The sequence below is a fragment of the Montipora foliosa genome, chromosome 1, assembly GCF_036669935.1.
Source record: "Montipora foliosa isolate CH-2021 chromosome 1, ASM3666993v2, whole genome shotgun sequence".
NCBI classification, from domain to species: Eukaryota; Metazoa; Cnidaria; class Anthozoa; order Scleractinia; family Acroporidae; genus Montipora; species Montipora foliosa.
The window spans coordinates 14,483,295-14,509,324 of NC_090869.1; the positions used below are offsets into that span (position 1 = coordinate 14,483,295).

A 26,030-nucleotide genomic window follows, 5' to 3' on the forward strand; every position below is an offset into this window, starting at 1 on the left:
TCGGATTTTCAATCGAACACAAAATCTGAAAAGAAATTTTATCGCGGAGTTTCACCAAAAAAAATCCTTTCTGACCTCGTTTTTCCAATTAGTGAAATCCGCGACAAAATCCGTTTTCATATTTTGTGTTCGACTGGAAATCTGAAAATCCGCATAGTAAGATCTAAATCGAACACACCCTGAATTTCGATCAGGATTTATACTTCCTCATGAATTGATATTGCCAGTAGCATCGAGTGCTTAACGCGATGAATTCCTTTATCACCAAAGAATAGGAATTTCTTCCAGCTAAAAAAAAAAAATAATTCAGACGAAGAAAATTTCGTAATACAACTAGAGACTGAAGTCAACCGAATTATCTGCAGACTCTTTCCATGTTTACGCAATTGACGCGGCTAAAAGGAAGCCATGTACCGAAGAAGTTGCCAGTCTTTTGGCATAGAGAAACCTTGATTTTTGTCATTTGTCGGCCGGTTTTGTCGGGCCGATAAAATGTGTAATTTTTTTTCAAAAGATCTCCTCGTAGTCCTTTTACTATCCGCCACTTTGAACGCTTTAATGTTTTAAGTATTCATGCGCATTACCGACTCGTAAACCCTTTGATTGACATGGTAGTTCCTCTCGGAGTGTCGGCACGACTTCAAAAAATATGTTGCAGTGCAACAGTGCAACAGATTTTCATTCCAATGAATCGGTCGTTCATCGGCTGTCAAAATACACGCAAGATTTGCGCTCCGACGCGGTCGGGCCGATAAATCGGGCGGACAAATCGTACCGTGTAAACCGGCCTTTATTTTTAGAGACGTTCCAGTAATCGTCGTTTGATCAAATTGCTGACGAATTGGGCAAAACCAGAGAGCACTGAACGGGCGTCGCCCTGCCTCAAGTTTGCGAAGGTATAGACCTCTTTCATAATGGCGGCCAAATAGCATATTTTCTGTTTTAATGCTAATAAGCCTTTCTTGTCTTCCCTGCTAGCAGAGAATTTCTAGTCTCGCTAAGACGAGCAAATTTCAAAAGAATTTTTGTTTCAAAATGAGGGCAGTCTGATTGACATAAGTTTAATTAACATAAGTACAAACGAATGTAAAATGTGGTCGCCAATAATGAAAGTTGTCTATTGTTTTGTTGAAAAACTAATCCTAAGAAATTCGGTCTTTTTCGATATATTAAAATTCAGCTTGAAAGAGAGGTTTAGAGGACAAAGACAAGGGAAAGTGGATGATATGTAAATATTTTTCACATTCATTCCAAAATATTTATTGTTTTTGTCCTCACTGCCACACTCGGCAAGCTGAATATTTGATATTTCGAAAATGGCCTATTGAACGGACAGAGTTATTGTATTCACCAATCGTCCCAAGTATTCCGGCCACTCGACCAAATAAAAGGGTTTTTCCGCCCATATCTTTTGAGAGTGATTAAAATAGAGTATATTATATTTTTGACAGCCAAAACTTCTTGTCCATCAAAGAAATCATCAAAGTAACTCTGCCGATCGAACATATGGGTTCAAAGATCTCATCCAGTGAATATCAGTGAGGAACAGTTCATAGCACCACTAAGCCTTTACAAGATGAGTGCGATAAATATTTTTTACTTTCCAGTTAGCCTGAGAAGTTAAGGAAGTTTTCTCAATGCACTTGCTCTACAAGTACTTCAAGATCTAGAATCATTTGGACTTTGCCCTCCAAACACGGACATCTTGCCAATGACCACAAACTCAGTCGGCATTTTTGGCCCTTTTTTTCACATAATCCACTAAGGCTCTTGAAGTAATCGAGGAAAACAACATTGTTAAAGTAAATTCTTCAATGCTTGTTTGCTTTGAAATAAGCCAGAACCACTGAAAATGCCGTAGTCAAAGCTAGCTAGAAAAGCGATACCATACAGGTATCCTCTAATTTCTTTATTCGCTAGTATTTTTCAGCAAATTTGCTATTGTGCAGTTTCATTTAAACATGATCAAAATTCTCTAATGAATCGTTGTTTGATGTCCTGTAACAGGTTTGAAACAAATTGCTGTCAAATTCGACAAAATCAGAAAACAACAGCCTCGATCTTCCTGTCGCAAGTTTGCGAAGGCATTATTTTGTTGAAAAACTAATCCTAAGAAATTAGGTGCCGAAAATGTACTTGAACGGACAGAGTAATTGTTTTCACTAATCGTCCCAAGCATTCAGGCCACTCGACAGAAAAAAAGGTTTTTCCGCCCATATCTTCTTAGAGTGCAAAATAGAGTTTAATGTATTATTTGCCGACTGCCAAAACTTCTTCCTGCCCATCAAAGGAACTCTGCCGTTAGAACAATGGGTTCAAAGATCAGTGAGCCAAATTTGAATAGCACCACTCTACGCCTTCACAAGATGCGCGGTAAATATTTTTTCCGGTTTCAATACTTTGTTCTTCGCCAGAATTGTTAGAAGTTCGGCTACATATCTTCGCCAAAATGTATTAAAAACTAATTGGCGTGTAGACATCAAGGAGCTTCAACGGTTACCACATTGGCTTAACCAACTTTTGGTCTTTTGTTAAGCACTGCTTTTCCCCCAAAGAACCCGTCTTGTTTCTCTCCAAGGAGTCTTTTCACGTTGAACACAACAAAAGGTTTGGTGAGTTACCTTTTTTGATTCGTTCGCCAACATTCTTCCAGGCGGTACTTTTGTTAGTTGACAGTTTCCGGGGAACATTATCACATTTGAGGCACGGGCGATGCGGCTTCTGACCGCCACAGAGAAAATACAAGAGAGTTCAAGTTAAGAAACGACGACGTCAAAGACAATTACAACGCCACTGAACAAGAATATGATTGGTTATTAAGAGGGAAAATAATTTTGCGGGCAGGCATTTTCCATAACATTTAACAACGACCACATCACCAAATTTGACATTTAGACGACAGCTGTGGATATACAAATGTGAACCTTACATTCTCTAACGATTTTCGCCCTGAAACCGCTCGTACCAATTCATTTTTAGGATACTTCCCCTATACTGTACGACGTAAACGAGATGGAGTTGTATGAAAGATATGCAATTGAGCAAAGTTATATTTTGAGGTGAGATGGCCATTTTGGTGCCAAAACTATAGAGAAATGAAAAATACTGGAGTCAAATTCCCAAGACTTTTTCGCTATTGTTCTTTCGGCCAAGATGGCCGCCGTGATGTTCAATCAAAGAATCATTTGTCTCTGTACTCTTATTTGATCGTTATAAGATAACAAGACACAGCTGGTTTGTTATTTTGATTGCTGTCAAGGTAAGGTCAAACGTTACAGAGAAAATGAAAGAGTAAACACCAAAAAAAAGGTACCGATAAGCGATAAGAGACAATAGGTAACGGTTGCCAGATCGGGTGAAAGGTCCCTCAGTCTGAAAGCCAAAGGCCGGCACTGTCTTCCCTTAAATTTCCGTCCTTGCCCCCGCTTTTGCGCGGAAGGTCCATACTCCCCCTAGCATGTTCCTAAGCAGCAAATTCCCGAATACCGTTGAAGTAAGAAAACTTGCACGAAATCTTTTATTGTCAGATTCTAAAGTACAAAAAACACCCTTTCTTCGTCCTCACTTGTCTACCCGCCTAAGCTCAATTATCACTTTCACGAGGAACAAAAGCTGCCTGTTTCCAAGTAGCACCGATGAGGAAAAACGGTGAAACACGTATTGCTTTTACTGTTAGAGTGTACAACTTCGAAAACCCCTTTCGCCCCTCCGTTTTTGCCCTCAGTTGTTCCACTGTCGATTTCCACATAAGCTAAACACCCTCAGGGCAAACAAATACCTGCACGTTCCCAAGTAGAAAATAAACGTGGCATAAAGTGGAACACTCGTTGCTTTAATTTCACTGCCAAAGCGTCAAAGCTAACACAAAGGAACCATAGAGGCCTGCTCTTTTTTTTTTTTTGCATGTCAAGTTGTAAACCCAGTGAATCGAACAACACAGATCTCAGTTTTGAGAACGGTCGTTCTTTTAAGATTTCGTTCCTCGATAAGTGACTGGCTTCATTGCGGGTAGATATACCGCTGGTAAATTTGTAGTTATAAAATTAGAATTACATGGTCAGTAAAAGCAGTTTAAGTTCTCAGTTTCCGTAGAAAATCACAACCTTCGAGTATGGTTAAAATATTTTCCCTTTAAAAGTATCGCTTTTATGTAAAATTGCTAATGGTCATCTGCAGGGCGGCTCCGGTCAACGTTAAGCGTGTTTTCACAGTGACCTCTTGTGCTCAGATACCATTCGTTTGAAAGGTACTTGAGTTTTACTTCTGCACAAGGTTCGTACAAGGTTCTGACATGTCTCGAACTATAGACAGTAGATACTTCGGGGGGGGTGAAGAGGAATAATGACATAAGAATAACGGATTTTTCTTTTTGGCTGAAATAATGGACTAATGCCACTTTGCGGGGTGGAATAACATGTATTGTCCGGAATAAGTAGAGTAGGAATAATGGAATAATAAACAACCGATTAATACTCCTCACCCCCCGAAGACAGTTCAAAATGGATGAACCTTGAATCACGAGAAACCACGTACGACCAAGCTGCAAACACGAACAATTCGAGCTTTCAGGGCTTTCTCACGATGGTAATTTCAGTTGCTGACGTTTGCGGGGAAAAAATGAAGACATCTTTCACTACGCTCAGCTCAAATATAACGGCGTATTTAGCTCGAGGGGCTAGAAAGCCTCGAGTTTTACCCACATATAAAACAGTGTTTAGCAAGTTAAGAATTCACCGGTCCGGCGGGATAACGATGCTAAATATTTTCCACTCAAAAAAGATAACGTTAAAAAACTTCCTAGACGCGATTTGTATACACTATCGGTGTAAGAAGGATCTGTTTTGTTTTGATTTTGGCGTTCAGGGTGGTCGTTTAAGCTTTGCCACATTCCTTCACTTCCATGCCATCACACTTGGGTAACCTCTCAAGGCATCTGCGTCTTTCCGCGCAAAAATGAACACATCATCTCTGGCAAGAGTTTCCTAATGTAAACAAGCAACCAGGAACTTTGCTCTTCCACGTGCACAACTGGGAGAACACTGCCATGTGACTACGTATTTCCGGACAAAAAATAATGCCATACACTTGTTTCGCGGTCACCCGAATTCGTGGAGCAAGTGGGGTGATACTAGCGTTCCTTAATGATGTCATCAATGCGTTAATTTTTCATTGGTCATTTCGTTTTCTCGTAAGGTTTGTTTCCGTGAACTTTTAACTTAGCCACGGCGCCAGACACAACCTGTCGAAAGAAGAGAACTTGTATATATTTAATGGTTCTTAGGCTTCTTTCAGTAAATTTTCTTAAATGGAAGACTTTAAAATTGCTCAGTGACATCCCCCAATTTAAGAGAAAACTACGCTTAGAATGTAGTCAATGCTCGAGGGGAGCCAAGAAGTACAAGGTCAACTAACTTCATTCGGTCATCTCGATAGTTCCCATCTACGGTCCTCACCTTACTTCGCGCATCGAACCATTGTGTCCAAGCCACTGTTTAACAATCATTTTACCTCTAGAACTTTACAGAAGTGAGTTATTTCAAGTAAAATGCTTTTCTCCTTTGATATTGCCTTCTCGACGTTTGTTTTTGACAATGAGCAGGAGTTGCCATAAAATGAGAATAACCTTGAACGTGAATTTACGAAGAACCGGTTGTACACGGCTTAATAATCGCTTACTGTATTTTAATAGGTATTGTTTCTCGTCGCTGCACTGAACCTTCCAACAATACTCGCTACAAACTCGTTCCCAGGGTCTCTGTCGATGAGACAATTGAGACCCCGGGAACGAAGTTATACCCGCTAGTCTGATAGGGAACTTAAGCACACGTGTTTTTGAGACGCGGACGGCAACCGGAAGTGAGCTGTTTTCCCTTTTGACTTGTCTTCACACAACTACATTTACATCACCAAGTATCTTTTCTCCATTAGAGATGATTACTACAAAACTCTTGGGGACACCTCCGTCCTGGGACGCAAAATGTTCCCTTCAGGTTGCCGTCCGCGTTTCAAAAAGGCGCGAGCTTAAGCTCCCTGGTGTCAAAAGGCGAGCAGCTATTCTTGAATCTAGCTCTTGTTTTGTCTTCATTTTGTTGCCACGTCGTTCTGTGTCTACTGGCATTTTTCTACACTTCGTAACTGTGCCCCTTCCCTTCGGGGTGCAGGGATGGCGCAGTGGTGAGAGCACTCGCCTCCCACCAATGTGGTCCGGGTTCGATTCCCAGACTCGGCGTCATATGTGGGTTGAGTTTGTTGGTTCTCTACTCTGCACCGAGAGGTTTTCTCCGGGTACTCCGGTTTCCCCTCTCTTCAAAAATTAATTTCAATTTACAGTGTCCCCAATTAGTGCTTCAACGCTAGAACGACTAGACACTTAAATAAACAGTTCCTTTCCTTTCCTTTTCCCCATGTCAGTGCTCCGGCGTCAAAGGCAACGCAAGCAAATACAGGACGGGAATAGACGAAAATTGGCGTTTAAGTTGGAGAGAACTACATGCAGGAGACCGAGATGACTAAATGGTAGAGAACTCGAACTAGGAACTTAGGAGCACTCCCCCGAATCACCATTGTTCAAAAACTGAAAATACACCTCTTCAATTCATTTACCGGCGTTACCATTTGCCATCTCATTCATTACAATTGACTTTAAAGTTATTGAGGGAATATTTGCCTTCGTACTTCACTCTTACAATATGGTGAAATCATAATGCGCTCCAGCGGAGCTTCCTGCGTTCGTTGGGCAACATCAGAATGTTTAATTCCGATTCTTACATAGGGTTGTCTATCTCAGTATAACTTCCGATGAAAGCGCTCAAGTCGCTCGAGACGTGACCGAGATCGATTCTAGCTTCCTCACCGCTTTTCTCCGGACAGCTATAGGACTGAACCAATTATTTTATAACATTGAAAGTTAAATTTCACGGAAGTATCGTTCTTTACAACATCGTGCAGGACGCTCTTGCACAGGGCGCAGATTTTTTTCGGCTATTCTAACGCCGGAGGAAACCAAAAACCTTGGTGCAGAATAATAACATCAAAAACCACTGACCCAAGTCAAAAAAAAAAAAAAATTCCCGCAGTGAAAGTCACGGGAAACTAAACAAATTGTCTTCGATTTATCTTGGTAAATCACACGTCCAAGAGAAGACAAAGAGGAAATAAAAGTTATTTGAAACAATGTACGAGACCTGCTGTCAATTGCTACGGAGTTTCCTTTCAAAGATGTAAACCGATTGCAAGTCAACTTACAAATCATCTTTTCCCCCCGAAATATAGGCTCAAAATTTAAAAAGAAAAACGTAGACGGCTTTTTTTCAAGCCTGAGCAAATGCATTTCTCATCCGGGCTTCACTCTTGGATTGCAAACGGATAATGCAATACCCTGCGAGCATAGTCTCTTTGGATCTTCCTCGATAAGTCGGGAAGAAGAAAGAGACTCTGCTCGCAGGGTAATGATACAAGTACTTAATTAAGAGCAGTTTCCATTTAGAAATTACATCACTGGCAGCCTCATTTGACGTTTAGATTTTATTAGCTCCCAAGAAGGCAATTGTGCAAGGAATAATTCCTAAGAACACTTTCGCTAATTATCGTAAATAGTACCTTCAAAGCGAGATGCACATCTTTAATTGATCATCAGGCTGATTGATCATAAAGACAACAACAATTGAAACTACAGGCAGCGCAATCGCTGTGTGTGATATTCCCGTAGCAAATATTTTCGTAGAAACCTCTAGAACGAGCCTTATGATGCTGGTGAATCTCAACCTAAGCTAAACCGTTGGGCTTCCTGTGACGTACGACCTTGACCGTTCTGTGCGAATACACCAGTCATCGATGTGTGTAATGACATTCCTGACCATCTGATACGTTAAGCACAGGACTTGTAAGGACGAAAATTGTCGTTTCGTTACCGATCATAATCGATCCCCAACAGTCTTCGTCGCTCCGACATGACTGGTTGCGTTGGGAGTATCATTTTTGGACATTTTCAGATCGGTATTTCGGTTATGTTGTCCGTTGCAGTTTTTCCTTCTTTTGGCTTTTGGTTTTGTAGCAAAAATTACAAGCACTACAAAGCGGTTTTTCGGATTAGGTATCGATTCTCTTTTTCCGTTTCCGGTGTCTCATCAGCAATGATGACCCTTGAACTTCGTGATTCTTACGTTAAAAATATAGGCTACTGTATCTAGAGTTTGCAGAGGTCGCAGATTCAAGATACTCGACCACTAATTAGCATATCAATGCAGGGTTCACTCCATACTGTGCATGTGCCACCATTTCATTACATCTCTTTGGATTAGCAGATACTCAATTTTTATGATTTTGCACGCGGTTTTTGGTTTTGATCGAGATAAGTTCCGGGTTTGTGTGATTTTTCCCCTCGCGGTTTTGCGATCGAATAGACCCCAATGCCCCCTCCCATACATTATATTAGAGGACCCCTTTTTTGCATACGGCGGGTTTTCACTGAAAATTGTTTCAAGGATTAGAGTGTCAATCAAACGAAGCTCCAACTGCCGGATGAAATAAAATTGAGTCATATCACAGACACTATACGACTATCGTCTTCGACTTAATTTTCATGCTGCTCAAAATCTCGAAGAAAGCATTTCAAATTTTGGCGATTAAGTAAAAAGACCACTTATTTACAAAAACTTCACTCCGACGAGGCTACCTCTTTCGTCCTCAAATTTTAAATCTTACGCACGCTTTTGCAGATCCAACGACCCGAAATCTTCGAACACAATCGCAGAAGAAGGAAATATGGCACAACTTATCCTCAAAAAGCGCGCTATCTTTAATCATAAATGATTTGATTTGTCTGATTTAACACCGACAGAAATTCTGTTTACCCTCCGATAAACTAAATAAGATCCTGGGACTCATTAAAAGAACTTATAGAGGACTTAAAGATGTTTCTAGAACCCTTTACCTTGCTTTAGTTAGGTCTCAACTGGAGGTTTGCTCTGTGGTGTGGTCCCCATATCAATCAAGCTAATATAGTGAAGTTGGAACGAATTCAGCGAGCAACTACGCTAATTCTGAAGACCACTGATTAATGCCAGCAACGAAGAGGAAAACTCAACTCTTGTTATCCTTAGAACAAAGAAGGTTTTTATTTGATGTTTTATTCCTGTATAAAGCCTTGCATAGCCATATAGACATCGACTTATCCAATTATGTCCAGTTTTTCAAAGAATCTGATCATTACACGCTACGAAGAAAGAGTGAATGTATACTAAACTGACTGAAGAAGAACTGTGCAAGAACGAACACTTAAATATAGCTATTTCAACAGGATTGTAGACATGTGAAATTCCCAGCCACACTCAGTTCGTCGGGCACCTAGTATTTAAATTTTTAAGTGGAGTGTTAGGGATATCCTGACCAGAAGTCTGTGATTTGTCACTTATTATCTTATCTTATTTATATGAGTGATCCTATTTATTATCGTATTCCTATAGTATTTATTTAATTATCTATTGGACTGGGCTTTCCACTGTAGCCGTGTATTATATACTTCCCTATAATATTGTAGTGTAATCATATATAATAGTAGGGTGGTCTATCTTGTATGGGGTCTTAGACCCTTTTAGAGACTTTCCCTGGCACTTTTATTCATTTCCACGTCCGCTCACTTAAGTATTCTCGCCGAAATTGTAATAAATAAATAAAAATAAATAAAACGACCCACATACCCTATTCTCGTAACGTCGTCTTAGGCCCGTTTCAAACGTCGAACTTTACATGTGCCGAATCTAATGCAAATGAGAGAAAACAAAAGATTTTTCTCATTTGCATCAGATTCGGCACATGTAAAGTTCGACGTTTGAAACGGGCCTTAGGGCGCTTTCCATTTGACAGAACTGACCGGCCAGACCGGCCATTTGGAAGGAATAACTCTACAACGCCTTTACTATAACACACTTCGAGAATGATACGTACTCCTCCGGAACAATGCGAGGGATTATATCGTGCAAGTGTTCCTTCAAATCGTTGCATTTTCTTTGCATACTGACGGGTCTGGCCGGCCAGTTCTGACAAAAGGAAAGCGCCCTTACAATGCATGTATGCAAGACGGGTTTCCCATATGAAGCTTCCCCTCGCGCGAGCCACTTCTCTTTTTGATCGAGGCCAAGGTAGTGCAAAATGGTGAAAACCCAAAATTGTTTTAGACAGACGAAAGAAGGCATCAGTCCAATACAACATCCTATTTTATCCTATCTTGTCCTGTCCTATCCTATCCTGAACTCCGTTTTACGGCGTTTACAAAATGCAGCAAAACACGCTGATATTTAAGTCGAGACCCGTGGGACAGACGCGCATCCACTGAGTTACCTACTGCTGCTCCAATTTGCCGTGAATTGAAAAGGACATATCTCCCCGGGCTGTTGCCCTCAAGACGAACTAGGCTAAAACCTTTGTCGTCAGTATTTGTCTCACACATAATCAGGGCTTCTTTTACAAAACCATTCCTAGATTTAGTGTTTTAAAAAATCAACCCTAATGCTTTATCGCAAATCAATCAGAAGTACTTTCACATTTATTAATCGAGGGGACTGAAGGAGAGATTTTATGCTCAATAATCCGCTCTTTTTTTCATACAGAGCGAAGCAAATTTACGCAAATCAAGCTACAATAAAAGAAAGCTCTCATGTCGATTCTAGGTTGAAAAGGGAGAGATATTTACGAAGCTAAAGTGGGTTCCATCTACAAAAGTACCGCCGCTAAATATAACATGAAAAATTCAACGCGAGGTTAAAGGTGTAATTGAGGATACCGGCATACCGGCGTTGCATAACACACCTAACCGCATGCCGCACGATGTTAAACAGGAAACCGCGCAGTTGAATACGAACAGAACTTAACAATATTACAAAATGTAGAATGTCAAACTCCATCCGTTGATTTCTGTAAAACCATCACTAATGCAAACCGTCATCTTAACTTTCCGGAAGACGCGGCTCTTCCGGTCTGCAGTCTTAATTAAGTTTGAGCTTGGAAGTCTGTGAATAAGCTAACTGATTCCCACCAAATTGTCGCACACGCGACATACTTTAATAACTGCTTATGCAATCGGTTATGTAATTTGATTTAAAGAAACAGCAATCACGTTTTTAGCTCAGCCGGCTTTACCGATCCTTGCTACTAATTTCAAATTTAAGTAGAGACAACAATACACATGATTATCTACATTACTTGCCAAAAATTTCGGACACTATTTTTGTCCGAAATTTTAACGTCCGAAATTTTTTGCAAGTAATTTATATATTGCATTTTTCTCTAATTACATCTCTCTTACATAAAATGGGGAAGTCATAGGCTCCTAGTGCTGTTCCTTTTATCATACTATTAAAAGCACTTTAATTGCTTACTCCCCCAAAGATATGAAAGTTCAAATACCCAGCATAAACTAGCGAACCAGCTGTTTTAATTTGCAACACACCACCGCATTCTGGACCGAATTACCTCAAAGTATGTTTTAGATTTCCGTTTATAAATGATATATTGCTGCCTGTTAGACGCCTAGTAGAGCCGTTCATTGGAGTACTTGTATTAGACTTGTGGTTAAAATGTAATCTTTAAAAAAGAAATTAATAAATACCGTTAGCAAAATTACAAATAAAGAAAGTACAGGTAGATTTTCGAGTCAAGGTGAAATATCTCGACTTCCGGACGGTCTTCATTTCAAAGCGTGTCTGCTAACGGATATTATTAATGTAAGACGCAAAACAAACAAGGATTTTAAAAGTCTTTTGGAAAAGAAAACATTAAAAGTTATTGGTGAGACACGTGTCAGAAGTGTCGCGTTGACTCTTCCCAGTCTCTCTGCCACTTGATTTGCATAAGTACACTTGGTATTCCCAAGGAAAAATGGACGGCTAGCAGTCTGAACTGTGACTAAGCTGTCGGCTTCCTCGTGCCACTCAAAAGCATAGGACGGTCCATAAGATCGGGTAAATCAATTCAACGAATGCTTACGATTCGTTGGCGATTAATTCGGAGAAATAAACAAGTCTTATGTTCGATTACCAGGGATGGCGCAGTGGTGAGAGCACTCGCCTCCCACCAATGTCGTCATATGTGGGTTGAGTTTGTTGGTTCTCTACTCTGCACCGAGAGGTTTTTCTCCGGGTACTCCGGTTTTCCCCTCTCCTCAAAAACCAAAATTTGATTTGATTTGCGTTGACTTGTTAATTTCAATTTACAGTGTCCCCGATTAGTGCTCTTCGGCGCTAGAAGATTAGACACTTAAATAAAGTTCCTTTCCTTTCCCAGACTCGAGGTCATTTATGGGTTAACTTTGTTGGTTTTTTGCTCTGCTACGAGAGCCGGGTTTTTCTCCTGGTACTCTGGCTTACCCCTCTCACCGAAAACCAGCACTGGACATGACGGTCTGAGGAGCTTTCAGTCAACTTGATTTGACTTGCAGTATATTACATCGCTTAAACCCCTGCGCAGTTTTATAGTAACAAACCAACATTGCAAACTTAAGAGGGGGGATACATCTCACTTAAACTGCGATTTTCTTTTTGTCGTCATTTCCTAACTATGAGTAAGTTTGTTATGATTTGTCGCTTACGAGGAAAGTAAAGTACCCCCAAAATTAAGCAAGGAAGTGACAACTTGAGTATGTATACTTACAGAAAACTTTCAACCAAAGATTAAAACAATCCACTCGGAAAAGGTAACTGTAAAAGGGCTTTGGTATAGGCTTAAAACATAACTTGAATTCTAAGTTCAAGAGCTGACTGCAACGCAATTTTTGAGACAAGAAAAAGCAACTCCTCAGGACATGATACATAAATTAACTTAAAATGTCTTAAATTCCCCTCGACAACTATAAAAAAGTTCTTTGGTTTTTGTTGAACATCTGGCTTCCGATAATTCTTTGATTGCACTCACGTGATAAGAGGGCCATGTTGGTGCCAAAGTAATAAAAAAAAAGTAGCTCAAATTTTGCACAATAACAGAGTCAAAATCCCAAAAGACTTTTTCGCTATTCTGCTTTCCACCAACATGGCCGCTGTGACGTCACGTGCAATCAAAGAATACAGTACTTGTGGTCTCATCAACGCAAAGTTCACGCATTGCGCAATTGCACGTGTTGGTGAATGCATGTCGGTGATTTCCCTCCACCCAAGGACATGCAATTAGCACCGCGTTCCGGTAAAGCCATTCTGACCTCCCTGGCGCTTGGAACTGATAAAGTGGCAGACTCAAGGTGCGAATGGTCAGCAAGGCGAGCTTGCGAAATAGCATGAATTCTAGGGAACAAAGTCCACCACTCAAAGAATTTGTATTCGAGCGACAAAGTATAATATGCCACTGGCACTTATCAACTTGGCGGGTCTGTTTGGTCTCCCGTTGAGTATGAGTGGGTCCTGAAGTGTACAGCACTCCCGTGTGTGACCATGCTGGCAAAAAATGTTTCAGTAGCTCGGACGACCTACATGTAGCATTTAAATTAGGCCAAAATCCCGACAAGTTTGTCTATATCGTCGGCAATTTTTTCATTTTTCCCAACTCCACCAACCCGTTTGAAAAGCTCCGACGCCAGTTCTCGAATTCCACGAAGTTTTCCATGCTGTTTTTCAAGTAACATACTTTTAGGATACTTGAAGAGTCGATGCATAGCGCTTAGGCCATAATCCCAATGCAAGACACTTATTCTCGTAGAAGTTTGCCAAAAAACACTGGGCAATTTTTTCAGTGGTTCCACCCCCATCAACTCATTTGAACTGAAGCTTGCCAGTTCTCGAATTCCCCGCAGTCTTACCCGCTGTTTTTAACGAAAAACACTTTTAGGATACTTTAAAGAGTCCATGGCCATAATGGGCCATAATCTTAACGCCAGACTTATAATTGTTTGGCTTTAACAAGTTTGCCTGTAAAGTCGGCCATTATTTTATTGGGACAGACTTAACTGATTAGAGTGTAATGTGAAGTGCTAGTTTTCAACCCCATATGAACCATGTGAGCGGAAATGGAAATGGAAATGGGCCCACATAAGGACAGAGAAAAACTCGGGGGTAGAAAACTAGCACTTCACATTGCACTGTAATCAGTTAAGTCTGTTCAAATATAAATGCTACACGGCCAACGTTTGCAAAAACGTAATCCTTCATTATTTCATTAGTCCAGTTTAGCAAATGCTGGGCGTTTGACCAGGAAGAATTTCGGAAAGACAACAGCACAACAAAGCTGTACTTGAAGATGTGATTTTGGTTTCCAATGGTGACTCGGGGATACTCCGTGGAAAAGTACTTTTTACATGTCGCCATTTTTTTTCTTTAGTCTAACCTGGCACATGACTCGTTTCGTGCAATATTTGTAAGTGGCTTACAGTTTTATCCAATTTTCAGACTTTTCTCGCCTCGCAAAATAAGTGCCATGAAAGTAAACAGCAAAGATGATATTTCGAGATGCACGTTGCGTAATCACAGCTTCCAGCACACGCAAGTAAAGATCTCTTGCGTCACATGAACTAACACATCTCCAAGCTGTCAGTTCTTCCCTATTATTCCCAAACTTACAGTTTTATCCAATTTTCAGACTTTTCTCGCCTCGCAAAATAAGTGCCATGAAAGTAAACAGCAAAGATGACATTTCGAGATGCACGTTGCGTAATCACAGCTTCCAGCACACGCAAGTAAAGATCTCTTGCGTCACATGAACGAACACATCTCCAAGCTGTCAGTTCTTCCCTATTATTCCCAAACGCTCTCCCCTGACAGCTGAAAACTCGTTTTCCCTTCGACTAACATTGCGTGCCTTTAACTTCCTGCTCCGTTTACCGCAAGTAAAGAACTGTTACGTCACATGCACTAAGGGATGTCTCGGAATCCAATTAGTTCCCAGTTTTGACCAGTTTTCCGGCACTGTGTATTCGTTATGACTTGCAAAAAAAACCCTGGCAAGTAACTGTAAACTCATTTGTTCTCAAAACTAACCTTTCCTAGTTTGGTGCTCTCAGCCTCTTTGGGTTTCCAGCAGGATATAATCGAGTCTTCACCGCCAGTCAGTATTGTCTCAGTCTGTAAGGACAGTAAACCATGATGAGAGTTCTTAGGTGGTAACTTCTGGGAATGTGTTCACACATCCCAGTACAGCGAAAGAATACTTTTTTTTTCATTTTCTGATGGGGTATTCATATCAGTTAGGAAGCTTTTGGGTGAATAACATGGGGAAGTGTTCTTGTTACATAGGTGAAACTGCATATCCTCACTGGTTCCCAGAAATACAGCTTCTATAGGATGTGAGCTCAATTTTGATAAACATCACGGAGTGTGTCCTTTCGTCTAAACGCGAACTGCCTATTCGCGACAATACAGTTAGCTTAAGGTTGGGGTTGTTTTAGAATTAGGGTATCTTAAATGTTTACTTAAGGAGAAAAGTCGGGTTTTCTGAAGACAAGTGATGTGAAAGTCGAGAGGGAAGGTGAGGAGACACTTCGAGACATCTATCATACTAGTCATGACTCAACCCATCCTTCACTCCAAATTTATCTGATATACACAATTGCTAATTTGCTCTGAATTGACTATTATCGTTAATTTAGGACACTGTGTCCCAGGACTTGTTGGAAATGGTCATATTTGTTTGAAAAGACAACCCAAGTGTAAGAACATAGGACTCGAACCTGGGAATGTTGATTAATTTAACCCGTCACAACCACTTGACCACCACACCGCTAGCTGCTAGGGACAATATTTTAAACACTATGAGTTTGATAATGCTATATTATCACTCTGACGAAGGGCTAACGCTCGAAACGTCAGCATTTAGAATGCCTGTACGGTGGTCAATTTACATTTTAACTCCGTTGATAAAATCAATTTTTTTTTGTACTACTTCCTCACCGACGCAGCACCACAGTTTCTTTAGAAACTACCCCCTTTAAACAATATTAAACACTGCAAAAGGTCGGTTACCAAACTTCACGGCAAAGCTAAACATTTTAAAATCGAAGCCTACGCCTAAAAAATCTAGCTTAGGCCTGACTACTCTTCAGCAATATCTGGGCCAAAACCCGAGGAGGCAACCTAGAAGCCTCCCACCATGGTAGCCCGGGTTTGATTCCCGGTCCCGGCGTCATATGTGGGTTGACTTTGTTGTTGGTTCTCTCCTTGCTCCGAGAGGTTTTTCTCCGGGTACTCCGGTTTTCCCCTCTCCTCAAAAACCAACACTGCCAAATTCCAATTCGATCCGGAATGCACGGACACATGTTGAAGGTGTTCCGGTGAAAAACAAACAAAAATTCCATTTCCATGTAAGGTGTGTCATCATGGCAAGACGCATGTTAAAATCTATGATGGCATTGTTTGTTATTTATTTGTTTGAGCAGGTTGAAATATTGACAGCTATTCAGCTGATGTGGACCTGCTATACCCACCCACATACTCACAGAGGACAGCCACAACACCGCGAACTTCATCCCCTACGAACGCGGTTTTCGTGGGAGTCCAAAGCAGTTCTTTTTGACCAGTAAACACAGACAAAGACGACAAAATCAACCAGTCAGAACTCGAAGTAAACAGATGTATGTAGCCATTACAAAAGCAGCAAAATGCGTGTGAACAAGACACGATTGATTGACTTCGTCTCTGATTGTTTTAGAATATAGCGAAAGATATAACTAGCCAATCATGCACAAAGTGGAGAGAGGGATTGTAATTAACTCACTTTTTGGTCAAACTCGAGGCAACGAACAATAGCTGTGTGACCACCCATCAACGGACAAACTGTCTCTAGTTCAGAATCTTTGACGTGGAAAACATGAAGTCGACCACTGAAAGAACAAAAAGACCCAAGAGCTTAAACTTATATCTCAGAGACATTTTTTTACCAAACACGACCGAAACAGCTGTCCATGGCTGCCTCTGCCACGGAAGATATGGCTGTATGCATACGTGAGGTACTGGAACAAGCCAATCACTAGGAGAGAACAATTTTCAAATTGAAATTTCCCGCCTAAATTCAAAGTTGATTGATGCGCCAGTGACGTAATAGGAGACCTTGCTCGTTGATTCTAAATATGATTAACTGATTGGGTTAATGTGAATGTGGGTTAATGTGAAGTGCTAGTTTTCTACCCCATATGAACCATGTGAGCGTTAGCCCTACTAATGGAAATGGGCCCACACAAGGACAGAGGAAAAACTCTGACCAGGGTTCATATTTGGTAGAAAACTAGCACTTCACGTTACACTCTAATCAGTTAATTCTGTTGAAATATAAGTGCTGCAAGGACAACGTTTGCAAAAACGTAGTCCTTCCTTGTACTTGTACATGTTCATTGCCGTGACTTTAACATCTTCACTTCCCACAGCGTAAGCTCCCTACTAATTGAAAGTGTAATTTCTGACGGTCGAGTGACATGGGAACGAGTTAGTCAGAAATTGATTATTCCGACGACACGACGTAGAGGACCGTAGGTGGCTCTGGGATAGGTTAGGACTATTTAGGAGTTTGGCGGGAGTTTTTCGTCATTATACGTTCGTCAGTGGCTGATGCTTTAACTTAATGCTTAACTTTTAAACTGCCTGTCTGCTTTTTTTTCATTGTGTATATTAGTATACCCTTTCCTCGGGGTCTGGTGCCGTTGCATTAGATAAGGAATACGTTTCCACATATTTTTGGCCATTGGCCACTTTTAAAGGGTGGTTTTTAGTGGTTTTTCGTATCTGGCACGGCACTGTTGCTTAGTTTATTCCTACAGTAATGCAGTATGTTTTGTCCATTTTCACGGGCAGTGTTATCTGATGTCCAGTTTGCACCCAATTCAGGTAAACGGAGGTCATTTTGTTCAGCAGACTGACTGACGTTCCCACAATAAACTATTTTCACATTGAAGTCTCGTGTTAGTGTAGTCAGAATGTATTCTGTACTGCACTCTCGTCTGTAACAAATGACAGAAATGAAACAATTTAGTCAAAGAAAAAAGCTACCTATGTGTTCCACCTATGAAGAACAGTTGATCTTTCATCTGGTGATAGGCGCAGTCAATAAAGTAGTTAAGCTCCTCCCCACTCTACAAAAAGTGGATATAAATATCACGTTACTCATTACCTTGTTGTGCTTTCAAAGTACTTACAATGAAAAAAGACTCACATCGCGTTCACACTAATTTTGGACTAACTAAACCGAGGTTACCTGGCCATGCGACGTTTACACCAATCAAACAACCAATTGAACATGTTATGGTTAAATTTTATATTCGGCTTAATACTTCTTAAACCAGTTCAATTTTGATTTTCTTTTCCTTCTTTCAGTTTATGGTAGTGAATGTTAGACGAAGAAAAAGTCAATATTGAACTGGTTTGAAAAAGTTTTAACCACCAAAAATGTTGAATCACATCATATACTTTACTGACAGGGAACCTCTACTCCAACAAGAAAGTAACTTAAACCACAGGAAATAACGTTTACAATCATATATGTGTAAACATGCTTAAACAAAAAATGTTTGTATCCGAAATAAATAAAGAAATAAATTTCAGAATCGCTTATTTTGTCTAATTTGCTGGGCGCCGCCATCTTTCCTTCCTGTAGCGGGAAAAACAACAACGTGAAATGGCACGAGCCTATAAGTAGGAGCGAACACCTGCCTTATATTCCTGTCGCGGAGTTTTGACAGACCGATTTATTTTTAGATTGACTTTCCCGCGGGCATTACTAAACCACGAAACAGCGCAACACTGAAATAGCGAAACGAAGCACCAAAACACCACGTATGACCCCACCATACATTGAAAACTAACCGACAAAGGTGGGATTTGAGATTATATCTCGTTTTAGGCCGAATTTAAAACGTTATTGCTCCTAATTCATTGAGATTACGATTAGGATTCAGATCACGACTGAGATTAGGAGCAATAACGTTTCAGGCCTCAAACGATATTTAATCTCAAATTCAACCTTTGTCGGTTAGTATTCAATGTATGGTGGGGTACATACATGGTATTTTGGTGCTTCGTTTCGCTGCTTCGTTGCTTAGCAATGTCCCTTTTCCGCGAATGAGACTCCCACGGAAGCCCGAGGACCAATCACAAGAAACTAACTTAACGTCATTGCGTCACCGGACCGGCACAGCCGTTTTTTTTTCGCGGGAAAAAGAAGTCTAAAAATAGATCGGTCAGTAAAAAATGCCGTGAACTAGGTTTTGTATGGCAGTTGTTTGCTCCAACTCATGGGTTCCTGGAAATGATTAAATTTAGGGTGACCACGTGAGTATACAAAGGAGTAAGATTACTAATGCTGATTGGCTGAGACAGGGCATTTGTCCATTAATTTTGGTTAATTGCCCCGGGAAAAATTACTTGCATTATTTTCATGCAATAAAATAATGTCTTTTAGCAGGGCTGATTTCATTGCTTTGGCGTTGCTGCACAAAAATAAAATTTCATTCAGCTGATTCTTGTGCTTGAACACTGAAATGGCTTCCTACGAAAGTGCGCAACAGCGTGCGTTTTTGACCTTCTTACTAAAAGAAAATTCTGTTCTTCATATGATCCACAAATATTCCCAAGTTTCCTGGTAAAGTTAAGGATTAATAACACTTGCGTTTTCAAAAGTTTCAGAAATTGCCCTCATCGTGCAGTTTTTGCAACCTCTGAAAATACACGTGACATTAAGGGCCCACAGACGGATTTTTTGCGCGTTGCTAAGGAAGTGAAATGTTACTTCCGGTAACTGACGTAATCATGAGCTGACAAGAAAACCCACTCACAAGCAAAAGTCACCGCACAAACTGTTGTTTCCATCGAAGGTTTTTCCTCGCCCTTCCTCGCGCTCGTTCTCAGATCAACTGCGCATGTGTAAACGAACTGATTTCCGGTTTGAGAAAAAAAGCTAAATTTCCGGCGGTTTTACATTGAATTAAATTTTTTTTTACATGGCACGTTTCACCCCCAAATACAGAATATAGCTAAGCATTGATTTTTTAAAATCATCTTTTTTGAAAAGGTTATGGGTATTTCAGTATAGTTTATGTCTTTAAAAAGAACATTTTTCAAAATAAAAAGAAAACCATGCTTGGCTGGATGCAAAAACGAATACAAATTATCAAACCATCGATTAAATACCCAAATTGCGTAGCACGGAGACAAATTTAGAGTTATCTTTTATTGTTCACGTGACCATGGCGCGTGGTATGATGACGTCATATTTAGGGTCATTGGCTTACAAAAGTTGGAAACTGACCAAAATAATGCCAAATTCTCTCAAATTACTTAACCATTACATCCTTAGCAAGGCACCCCAAAAAATACGTCCGTGGGCCCTTAATGCTTCATTTTACTCAGCCCATGGAATTACCTATACAAATTAGTCTCTCTCTCTCTCCCCCCCACCCCCATCCCCCTATCTCTCCCCTCCCTCTCTCTCTCTCCCCCTCTCTCCCTCTTTGCTTCAAAACCGTTCGTCCCAGTCCAGGTTTAGGACATTTCGTCTATTTTCTACAACATGAACAGGATGAAATAATGGCGAAATACCTACGGTAGCTTAGCACTCGTCGTTCCTTGAACTTCTAGGGAGCGACTAAGCAAGAGCGACAACGGAGATATCTTACGTAAAAAAACTGATTACTGCAAAGAGCTTTACTTCAAACTCACCCCATTTTCTTCTCTTGGGTTTGTGAATTCCGTCGTCATAGTTGACTGAAAAGTACATTGTGTACCTTAAAACAAGCTCTTTATTACAAGTTTCATATGCAGCTTTGCTAATTTAGAATGGTCTCTGGTAACTGATTAAATTGTAATAGGGCAATTGGGACTTACAATGGTCCCAAGAGAAAACAAAAACAATGCTTATACAATTTTGGCCTATTGAAGAAGGTGTTATAAAATAATTAGGATAGCACACGCACTCTCATTGGTCAATAGCTGTGTTTAGATGAGAGTATGGAAACAGAGCTGCGACATCACACAAATTTTGATTAGTTATATGTTGTCAGGTGCGAGTTTTGATTGGCTGGTAGGAAATATGAGCATGTATCAAGAAAATCTGTTTCAATCAACAAATACAAAAAAACAGCATTTTGCTTTATTTGTTGAATTATCAAAAGCAATAGAGGACACTTTCATAGCCTAGTCTCAACACGAGGGGGAGGGGGGGGTGGGGTTGGGAGAACTTAAGACATGGTTTGCATCGTGTTTAGATGAGGCTATGGAAACACGGGAAACGTCCTCTATCGCTTAAACAGCATCTGAGCTCTAAGTAACCTATCAGATGAATAATAGTACCTCAGGGATATTCCAGAGCTGCAATGTCTCTATATGCGTTAGACAGTAAAGGTTGTTAAAGGTTGGTCCATAAAAACCAATTTGACTCTGCAAGTAAAATATACAAAATGGAATGAAATTTGAAGCAACAGTGCCCTTTAATTATACCTGGCAGTAAAGCCCCATCCATGCCTAATGCATTTTCAAAACGCATACATTTTATCCATTTCCACCCTCTGTCCACACTGATATGATCGCAAATGGAGGTGTATGTCTTCAAAGTAAAAGGTCTTCAAAAATGCTCCCTTGGGTGAAGGTTTTTGGAAAATGGAGGTTCAGGGTCTTAAGTGAGGATGAGCAGTTCCTTTCATGGGTAAAAGAATAAACAATTTATTGATCCAACACAGAAGGAGATCTTGTACTTACGTTGTTAAGCCTGATATCAACCTTGATTGACTTCTCCGAATTGCTATTTAACAATTAGACCCGTAGAACGCAAGGGCTACGGGTCGATAGCCCCGTGGCCCTTGAGGGCGAAGGGTCTAATTGTTTTAGTATCACCCAACTAGTTGGACAGAAAAGGCAACAACAAAGTTAGCGAATGCAAGTTGCAGAAATATTTATTTGGCCAGGATAAAACGAAAGAAAGAGTTCCTTTTCGATACTTGAGGACTATTACTAATAGTCATCTAGTAGCGTAGCCAATCAAAATGCAGGATTTGCATTAGTCCACTAGTTGGGTGATACTAATTTTAATTAGTATATACTAAAACTGTGGTAGCATTGAACGTGTGCACTGATTGTTTACCCAAACTCCAGATATCCTTTGTTAGTAAATACTAAAACAGTGGATGGCGTTCAAAGCACACTCTGATTGGCTGCTAAAACTCTGGATATCCTTCGCTATTCACCTCCGAGCAAATTGCACGGGATTTGCGCCCAAAAATGTTGTAATCTTTGCAGGAATAAATTAGTTAAAATCATTTTTTGTGCCATATTATCTCACTGTTTTAGTATATACTAAAACAAAAGTACTATTCACCTTAGTGTCGGTGGCTAGCGACGGCACTAGGCATCTCCGCTTCGGTTTTAAATAGTTTTGAATTATTTGATGACAATAGTGATGATGACCGTTACTGTTCTTAAAATACTAGGCCCCAATTTTTTAAACCTCCAACAGGATTTGATGGGCCAGGAATGTGACGATCACTTTCATCTTCCACCTCAAAGTGCAAGGATCACTTCTCTCTCTTGTCTATAAATGGCACTTCAAACATATATTTCTTTCATTCAAAATTTTTTAAAGTACAACATGCATGGGGCCCTACAAATCACTTCTTTGGAAACACCTTACCACAGAGGAGCCAGTATTGAGCACAGAGTCCAGACAGTCATCTTCAGTTCCCTTGGATACGTCAAACAAACAAATCAAGCCATCCTGCAAATTATTGATCAAAACCTCTAATCAGGATAATTTGCAAAAGGAATACTTCTGGAGAATGTGATCTACCTTGCGAATACAGTTGCCTCTCATTGCTAACCGCCGCTTGGGCGATCCTTTGGCCCCTCCCACTGGTGAGAGGCGGCTGTATTCGCAGGCTAGAATGTGACCTCACTTTTTCGTCAACCAAAAAACAATTCATTCATTTCTTTTTTACTACTTTATAGTCAGTTTAATGGAATTCCTCATACATATGAATGTTTAACAACTACAATATTAACCACTTAAAGACGGTGCCTACTATTGTTATTGCACCATACGTTCTGCACATCTCAAGATACTTGGTGTTAGATCCAAACGCCTGCTCATTAGCGGGGTTGCATTCCTCTCTTAGGAATGCAGTTGTCAGTCTTTTTAATTAGGAACTTAGTGCTTAATTTATTCGTTCTCTTAGAGGTATTTAAGGCTTAATTTAGTCATTTCTAGGGTTTTCGATCAGTCATTTTCGCTTGTGAGTAGTTCTTGTAGTTTCGCTTTCGGCAGTTTGTTACTTTCTTCGCTTCAATCAGTCAATATTCAGTTACCAGCTCCTAACAAATGTAAGTGTATCTTTTCGTCGAGTTTCTGTTTACGATTAGTTCATTTTACTAAGTAATTTTTGTATTTGTTTGTTTTCTAGTCTTAACCGCTTTTCGCTTTCACCGCATGGGTTGAGTTCAGTTGAATGAAGAATAAAGCGTGTTTGAATTTTATCGCTGGAGTCTTGTAGTTGTAAGAAGATCACATCGTTAAGAATTTGTCCTGAGTTTGCCGAGATTTGATGGTGGCGAAAGAAGATGGTCCCGGTGGTGGTGATGTTGTCTTTGGTGCTGCTAGCGCGGCACTAGATCAAGTTATTTCACTCGAAGACCTTCGGCGGCTGAAGAATTCCAGATCTGGATATCTCTCGGTAGTTACAATTAAAAGGAATGAAATTCAAGTGTTGCTGTCCCGCGAAGGGAACTCCTCTCGCGTTAAAGAGAAAATGTCAGAGTTTGTCGCTGCATTCGCTGCTTTCCAGCAAGCTCATGTTGTATATATGTCGTACCTGTCTGACGAGTCGAGCATTTTGAGGTGCCATGAATCTTTCGAACGTGAGTCTGTTCGAAAGGATGACTTTATCCACGAAGTTCAAGGTTGGATTAAAAGAACTGAGGAAGTGGCGCGTTTAGACTCTCAGTTGCAACCAGAAGACTCTGCAAGTCAGATCGTGTCGAGAACCTCAGCCTCCAGACTTTCTAGTAGAAAATCTCATCGTTCTTCTCGCAGTGGTTCGCGTGGAAGTAATGTATCTTCATTGTCCGTGGCCAGAGCTAAAGAAGCTGCACGTGTAGCAGAGTTAAAAGCGGAAGAGGCGGTTCTTCAGAAGAGACAGCTACTAGAGAAACAGAAGTTTCACCTTCAACTGGAAGAAGAACGCTTAACTCTAGAAACGAAGTTGGCTAAATCCCAGGCCCGTGAACAAGCATTAACATCCATTGTAGAAGCTGTCGATCATCCGTGTCCTTTGGAACGTAAGGAGACCGCTCCTAAACCACGCTTGGTTGCTCCTGACCCCATAAATTTAGAATCGAAGCCACGTAAAGAAAACCCGCATTTTCCGGAAGAAAAGCATCGCTCTAACCCTAACCCAGAAGCAGCAGAGTGGCACCATCCCCCCTTGCCTATTAACAACGAAAGGGCTGTTTCAGAGTCCTCAGAAGTGCTTTCTTCGCCAAGCGAAAGGGCTTTTCACGAAATGTTAGGACTCCATCAGCAACAGAACGCTCTTCAACAGCAACAGAATAAAATTGTGGAGATGCTTGCAATACAACAGAAGAAAAGTTCTCTCCCTCAGCCTCGTGTCCCTATCTTCAACGGAGACCCCATGGAATATGAACCCTTTGTAAGAGCGTTTGAGAGTATAATCGAGTCCAAGACGTCAAGCAGTAGCGAAAGGCTCTATTACCTTGAGCAGTTTACTAGTGGAGATGTGAGAGAGCTCGTGCGATCGTGCCATTATCTCCCACCTGAAAATGGTTATCAAGAAGCTCAACGACTGATCAGGAAGAAGTTTGGTGATAATTACCACGTTGTAGCTGCATATGAAACCAAGGCATTGAATTGGCCCGATGTGAAAGTAGAGGATGGCCCAGCCCTAAATCGATTTGCCATTTTCCTTATGAGGTGCAAGAATGCCATGGAGAGTAGTAGGTACCTAACCAAGCTTGAACAACCCGAAACCATTAAGAAGTTATCTCTGAAGTTGCCGTTCAGTTTAAGAGTAAGATGGCGGCGCTTGGTAGATGAAATCATGGAGGATCAAGGAAGGGCTATCCGGTTTAATGACCTCGCTGAGTTTGTCGACCATGAAGCTCGCGTAGCCACCAACCCTCTCTTCGGGAAGATTGTCGAAGACTCTAGGCCTAGACCTGATACACGTCGAGGTCCCTTGAATAAAGGATCCCACGAAAAAACGAAAGAAAGACGTAGTTTTGCTTCGCATGTTAACAATTGCCTGACCTCACCTACCACCAGGGAATTGCCAAGTTCAGACTTACCTCCAGTAGAAGAAGTCTCTTGCCTTTATTGCAACGATCATCACGCCCTAGAGAGCTGCAAATCTCTTAGGAGTCGCCCCTTCGGGGAACGAATCGAGTTTATGAAGTCTAAGCGTCTTTGCTTCGGTTGTTTGTCCACTGAGCACATAGCAAGGAATTGTCCGAAGCGGAAAACGTGTGCAATTGTCAATTGCACAAGAAAACATCCAACAGTTCTCCACACGAATTCTGTTGCACGTTGCCCAGAAGCTAACAATGCCACAGCAAGTTCTTCGTCTCGCGAGGAGGTTCTGCGTGTTCAAAGTGCTATGGTCAATACAGGCGGAAGAATTAGTCCCTTTGTTGGGACAGACACCTCGAGGACAGCTATGGCCATTGTTCCAGTTAAAGTATGGCCTAAAGGAAATGGGACACCTGTAATCACTTACGCCTTCTTGGATAGCGGCAGTTCTTCCACGTTTTGTACTGAAGCCCTAATGAGACAGTTAGGAGTAAATGGCCAAAGAACTTTGATTTCTTTAACAACGTTGGACAGAAAGAACAGCCTCATTGACAGTTTCGTTGTGCAAGATCTGGCTATTTCCGACCTGGAGGAGAACGTGTTTGTCAAATTGCCTCCCTTGTACACAAGACCCGAGATTCCCGTATCAAAGGAGGATATCCCAAACCAGGTTGATGTTGACAAATGGCCACATTTGAGTGGAGTGTATTTGCCGGATGTAGAAGCAGAAGTCGGTCTCCTAATAGCCAGTGACGTCCCGCAGATCCTCGATCCTCTAGAAGTGA

The 26,030-nt window shown here is 40.9% G+C and overlaps 1 protein-coding gene and 1 long non-coding RNA gene across 2 annotated transcripts in view; one reads left to right on the plus strand and one right to left on the minus strand.

Moving 5' to 3' along the window:
- The first annotated feature begins 1,054 nt into the window (after nt 1–1,054).
- On the plus strand, nt 1,055–9,766 carry LOC137990614 (uncharacterized). The gene is made up of 3 exons (XR_011121530.1): nt 1,055–2,612; nt 2,980–3,059; nt 6,412–9,766. It is a non-coding gene; the product is annotated as an uncharacterized lncRNA (long non-coding RNA).
- Nucleotides 4,380–26,030, minus strand: part of LOC137990592 (WD repeat-containing protein 89-like) — a 39,211-nt gene continuing 17,560 nt past the window's right edge. Inside the window, exons 9-15 of the mRNA XM_068835729.1 lie at nt 22,579–22,662; nt 21,246–21,332; nt 20,616–20,660; nt 17,952–18,034; nt 16,687–16,792; nt 14,955–15,038; nt 4,380–5,239 (exon numbers count right to left, since the gene is read on the minus strand). Coding sequence (XP_068691830.1) covers nt 5,174–5,239; nt 14,955–15,038; nt 16,687–16,792; nt 17,952–18,034; nt 20,616–20,660; nt 21,246–21,332; nt 22,579–22,662 — 555 coding nt within the window. The 3' untranslated portion in view covers nt 4,380–5,173. The remainder of the gene's footprint in view (nt 5,240–14,954; nt 15,039–16,686; nt 16,793–17,951; nt 18,035–20,615; nt 20,661–21,245; nt 21,333–22,578; nt 22,663–26,030) is intronic.